Here is a 6606-nt window from a genome sequence, read left to right on the forward strand (position 1 = left end):
GCACAGCAGGCCAGCAGTTAGCCGAGTCCGCAATCCATGTTGAGGCACAACGCAGTGACGTGCCTCAACTGGCTGCTGTTCACCGCACCGTCTCTTCTCAGTACGGCAAATGTGAAAATTCAGCGATTTTGAATAAAAATAATCTAAAACTGGTGAAGTTAAATGGAAAATAACTTTATAGTATAATCACTGGATACATATAACAATTTAATAAAACATTTTTCTTTTTACATTTTTTTTCTTTCCATGATGGCAGGTGAGGCCCCGCCTCACCTGCCTCTAGTGACTGCACGTCACTGGTATATATGTGTATATATGTATATATATATATGTGTGTATATATATATATATATATATATATATATATATATATATATATATATATATATATATATATATATATATATATATATATATATATATAGATATGTATATATATATATCCATCCATCCATCCATCTTCTTCCGCTTATCCGAGGTCGGGTCGCGGGGGCAGTAGTCTAAGCAGGGAAGCCCAGACTTCCCTCTCCCCAGCCACTTCATCCAGCTCCTCCCGGGGGACCCCGAGGCGTTCCCAGGCCAGCCGGGAGACATAGTCTTCCCAACGTGTCCTGGGCCTTCCCCGCGGCCTCCTACCGGTCGGACGTGCCCTAAACACCTCCCTAGGGAGGCGTTCGGGTGGCATCCTGACCAGATGCCCGAACCACCTCATCTGGCTGCTCTCGATGTGGAGGAGCAGCGGCTTTACTTTGAGCTCCTCCCGGATGGCAGAGCTTCTCACCCTATCTCTAAGGGAGAGCCCCGCTACCCGGCGGAGGAAACTCATTTCGGCCGCTTGTACCCGTGATCTTGTCCTTTCGGTCATAACCCAAAGCTCATGACCATAGGTGAGGATGGGAACGTAGATCGACCGGTAAATTGAGAGCTTTGCCTTCCGGCTCAGCTCCTTCTTCACCACAACGGACCGATACAGCGTCCGCATTACTGAAGACGCCGCACCGATCCGCCTGTCGATCTCACGATTCACTCTTCCCTCACTCGTGAACAAGACTCCGAGGTACTTGAACTCCTCCACTTGGGGCAAGATCTCCTCCCCAACCCGGAGATGGCACTCCACCCTTTTCCGGGCGAGAACCATGGACTCGGACTTGGAGGTGCTGATTCTCATCCCAGTCGCTTCACACTCAGCTGCGAACCGATCCAGTGAGAGCTGAAGATCCTGGCCAGATGAAGCCATCAGGACCACATCATCTGCAAAAAGCAGAGACCTAATCCTGCAGCCACCAAACCAGATCCCCTCAACGCCTTGACTGCGCCTAGAAATTCTGTCCATAAAAGTTATGAACAGAATCGGTGACAAAGGGCAGCCTTGGCGGAGTCCAACCCTCACTGGAAACGTGTCCGACTTACTACCGGCAATGCGGACCAAGCTCTGGCACTGATCATACAGGGAGCGGACTGCCACAATCAGACAGTCCGATACCCCATACTCACTGAGCACTCCCCACAGGACTTCCCGAGGGACACGGTCGAATGCCTTCTCCAAGTCCACAAAACACATGTAGACTGGTTGGGCAAACTCCCATGCACCCTCAAGGACCCTGCCGAGAGTATAGAGCTGGTCCACAGTTCCACGACCAGGACGAAAACCACACTGTTCCTCCTGAATCCGAGGTTCGACTATCCGGCGTAGCCTCCTCTCCAGTACACCTGAATAGACCTTACCGGGAAGGCTGAGGAGTGTGATCCCACGATAGTTAGAACACACCCTCCGGTTCCCCTTCTTAAAGAGAGGAACCACCACCCCGGTCTGCCAATCCAGTGGTACCGCCCCCGATGTCCACGCGATGCTGCAGAGTCTTGTCAACCAAGACAGCCCCACAGCATCCAGAGCCTTAAGGAACTCCGGGCGGATCTCATCTACCCCCGGAGCCTTGCCACCGAGGGGTAGATGTATATATATACATATATATGTATATATAAATGATAAATGGGCTGTACTTGTATAGCGCTTTTCTACCTTCAAGGTACTCAAAGCGCTTTGACACTACTTCCACATTTACCCATTCACGCACACATTCACACACTGATGGAGGGAGCTGCCATGCAAGGCGCTAACCAGCACCCATCAGGAGCAAGGGTGAAGTGTCTTGCTCAGGACACAACGGACATGACGAGGTTGGTACTAGGTGGGGATTGAACCAGGGACCCTCGGGTTGCGCACGGCCACACTTCCACTGCGCCACGCCGTGGATGTATATATGTATATGTATGTATATATATATATATATATATATATATATATATATATATATATATATATATATATATATATATATATATATATATATATATATATATATATATATATATATATATATATATATATATATATATATTAGTATTTTTGCGCTTAAGAAACTTCTCAATGACTTTAGCTCCAGACTTCTTCTGTGTGTTAGATATTGTCACTACTGCCACAAGTGCTTTAAAAGTGTATTACAACTGAGTACCGCTGCGGCCCATCAATTCACAGCTGAAAATCGGCCCTCTCGGCGGCACTAACGGACCATAAATGGGCCTCGGCCCTATGGTTGTGCTGTGTGAAAAAACTTCTTGCAATATGCATTTTCTTGTGTCTGCATCATTACAGGCGCATTATCACACAGAGCCTCCCAGAAAGCTTTTTTTTTAGGTTCTGTTGTCTAAAACGTGCTTCGATATGGCCCATAAAATATGGTGCATACATTACTTCAATCAATAATAATATCCTTTATTTAAGCAGGTAAAAACACATTGAGATTAAAATCTCTTTTTTTTTTTCAAGAGTGACCTGGCCAAGAGGGCAGCAAAACAAAGTAAAATAAATACACATAAGAATAACATAAAACTGCAGCAGTCACACACCACAACTACAAAAATAAATTATTAACATATATAAAGTGAAGTGAATTTATATTTATATAGCGCTTTTCTCTAGTGAATAGCTAAAATGCGCCAATCATGGATAAGTGTGGAGAGAGTGTTTTGCATTTTTCCCATCATGCTTTGTAACTGATTTAAAAGGCTGTAGATCTACATACATATTTTTTTGCACCATGACTACGGAAGGTTGTTTGCATTGGGTCATATAGGTAATGCTGCACTAGGTGACAGTCAAAGCATGATAATTAGACATAAGCCTGGATTACTCATGATGCATACAAGATGGGGACAATGTTGCAACGTATGAATTAAAATCTCCCTGCGGCAAGATTCCTTATTATACTTATGACGATTCACGGGCTAAATTGAAGATGCCGGCGGGCCACACATGGCCCCGCAGGCCGTAGTTTAGAAACCCTTGGACTAATGGGAGGTTTATATCTTCCCATTTAAATGAAAAATGATTCATAATCTAGCAAAGGGCTTAAAAAAAATAGCGTCTTTTCGCGTCTTTCTCGCCATCTCTGGCTCCAAGTTGGATGTCAAAGTTGACCAACTTGTGGGTTTATGTCCACAACCCTCTACTATCCAGGTGAGAGGCATGATTTATAATCTAGAATTAATTTTCACCGGGAATAAGCGGTAGAAAATGGATGGATGGATGGAATTAACTTTCACCAACTCAGAGGCGATGCAGCAGCTCCCCAGCTTGTGATGTCAACACAAGCTAGTTACCGCTCTGTGATCAGCTCTGTGATCAGCTCTGTGATTGATCAAAATCGGTCCTTAACGTTAGCACTTATAATAACTATATCACTAAAACTCGGTTAATATGCAGGTCACAAAATGTAATGTTGGTGCTTTTTGAATGGTTATTTATCGGATTTTATTGGCAGAAAAGAGGTGCTCCCATCGTTAGCTGACTTTAGCTGATGTTTTTTTTACGGTTTAGACTACACAAAAAAGAAGAACATCATTACAGTATGTGTACTTTTCTTACTGAAGGATTGTGAATTGTGAACAAAATTCCCCCAAAAAGTGCAGTTCCCCTTTAAGAAGGCGAATAAAAAATATTAGTATCGACCATATTCTGATACGGTACTTGATGTCGTTACGTCAATATTTGTATAGATTCGCCCACCTCTCTTTTACATTCAAGAGCTAGCTTAGCGGTTAGCATATCTTCCTACGGAGTGCAGTGTAGCACATTTAGCTATTTCATCCTCCGGTGATAACATTACTCAGTGAATTTTCCGCCATGGAGACGAGGATTGCTGACTTAGAAGTGGTTTTGCATTGTGGAGGTACTTTATTAGCCAGCTCGCTTGCAAGAATGCTACATTGCGTTGAGGGCGCCTTTGTTTGCTTGTCTTCGTCATCAACATGCATTATCACGATATAACGATATACATCGTCTGCTATATTTTAAGTCATCTATACTGTGTTGGGATTTTAGCACTAGGCCTGAAAAGGTATATTAGCATCATTGGCAATGCTAACAGTAGCAAAGGGCTTAAAAAAAAAAATTGCGTCTTTCTCGCCATGTCCGGCTCCAAGTTGGATGTTAAAGTTGACCAACTTGTGGGTTTATGTCCACAACCTTCTACTAATCCAGGTGAGAGGCATGATTTATGAGAGCAGCAGCTCCTCACGGCAAAATGTTTGTAAAGTTGTTATTTTAGGGTTGAAACAAAACACACAACATAGAGTAGCGGCTTTAAACGTTCACGCTGTTAATTCTTTTCCTTTCGTTTCCTGTGTCCACAGAGCATGACATGAAAAGTCAGCGGCGCAGTTCCATCACATTGTGCCGGAGCAGCAGCCCAAACGTCACGAAAGACAATTCCAACCCCAGAGGAAAGTAACGAGAACGGAACACTCCAACCCACACCACAAAAGGACTGCCATCGACGGAGATACCTGTACAATAAGGACTTTTATTGTGGCGAATGTGGTTAGCACATCTGCCTCGCAGGCGCGGCAAGGCGCTTCTGGGTTCGATCCCTTGGCCCACACTTGGGTGGGGTTTGCCCCGACAGTCTGTAAATATAACCCACTCGGTTTGCGTTCCGGGACTCAAACCTGGGACGTTCGGAATGAAAGGCGAGCATGCTAACCATCGGGAGTGAGCAATTACCAACGTACACATGGCACGGCCACACTGGCCAGCCTCCGTTACGCAAAATGCGAATGCTTGGTTTGTTTACATGCGCCCTGTGATTGACTGGCAAACAGTCCCGCCTCTGAAATGGACTTACTTGCCAGCAGAGTAATTTGGCAACGTCTGACACGTCCCCTGCAAGTTTTTAACGTCCAAAAATAATATTAAATGGAGACAAGTCAAACACTGGCGCCAGGCGGAAAAACGGGTTTTCCTTTTGTACCGCCCACGAGCTCATTAAATGGCTTTCTGGCTAATGTGACAATGATTGACAGCACACAGCAGCCGACCAATCAGCTTTCAGATGCGACGTCGGAGCAAGATGGCCTCCACACGGCGATACAAACCACAAACAAGGAACTCAAACAAGAGGAGTCTGAGACTTGCACTTGGGGAATAAAAAAAACTAATGTAATCTGTCACTTGTGAATCTGGCCAGCAAAGTGTTTTTTTTGGTTCCCGCAAACAAGGTTCGATTCCCAGCAAGGACATACAAGGTAAACTAAATCACAATGCAATCCTGAAAAAACTAAATAAAAGGTATTTATTTTGTTCAGTTAATTTTGTCGTTTTGTACAAAAAAATTAATTACTGAACAATTTGTTACTCCAAAAACACGCATCCGAGGCCTTCAAACCACGCCCCCTGCATGCAAGCCCGTTTTGTGCCCCGCCCCCCCACTTCAGAAATCCAAATCTGATCCAAGCGCATGACTGAATACGTTGTTACTACGTTCAATAAAAATTAACTCCTTTTGCTGGCTTGTAAAGCTGCTGAGCTCGTCGTTTTTGGCCGATGATAAGTTGTTGACTCTTACAGTATTAACAACTCTTTTTCTCTGCAATCACCTATTGGTATGACATACGATGCATTTGTCGGACTGGACATTTTTTATTTCCATTTTTAAATATTATAATATTTTTTTTTACTGTTTTCTATTCTTTCTCTTTTGCACCTTTTCTATTGTTGTCTCCTTCATATTTGTTTGTATTTCATATGTGCATCATGCTCATGCCACTAAGGCTGAGTTAGGACTTGAAGGGGAACTGCACTTTTTGGGGGGAATTTTACCTATCGCTCACAATCATTATGAGAGAAAATAAGACAAAGGGTATATATATATATAAAATGTAGTAATAGACACCTTCATAACAATATGTAATAAGTACAATATACACACTGCAAGTATATATATTATGTAGTAACAAACACTAATAACAATATGGAATATGTACAATATACACACTGCAAGTATATGTATATATATATATATATATATATATATATATATATATATATATATATATATATATATATATATATATATATATATACATACATATATATACATACATACATACATACATACATACATACATACATACATACATACATACATACATACAAAAGCATACTTTTACAATTACATTAAAATTAAATAAATAATGTTATTAAAATACATACATAAGTATATATATAATGTAGTAACAGATACCTTCATAACAATATGTAATATGTAC

At 42.3% G+C, this 6606-nt stretch overlaps 1 protein-coding gene across 1 annotated transcript in view; it reads left to right on the plus strand.

The window, feature by feature from the left end:
* The window catches only part of nab2 (NGFI-A binding protein 2 (EGR1 binding protein 2)), a 46194-nt gene extending 40355 nt beyond the window's left edge, over window positions 1–5839 (plus strand). Inside the window, exon 7 of the mRNA XM_061984798.1 lies at window positions 4693–5839. Within this exon, the coding sequence (XP_061840782.1) occupies window positions 4693–4790 (98 nt within the window). The 3' untranslated portion in view covers window positions 4791–5839. The remainder of the gene's footprint in view (window positions 1–4692) is intronic.
* Window positions 5840–6606: the final 767 nt, after the last annotated feature.

This window comes from Nerophis lumbriciformis, linkage group LG23, assembly GCF_033978685.3.
Source record: "Nerophis lumbriciformis linkage group LG23, RoL_Nlum_v2.1, whole genome shotgun sequence".
NCBI lineage: Eukaryota > Metazoa > Chordata > Actinopteri > Syngnathiformes > Syngnathidae > Nerophis > Nerophis lumbriciformis.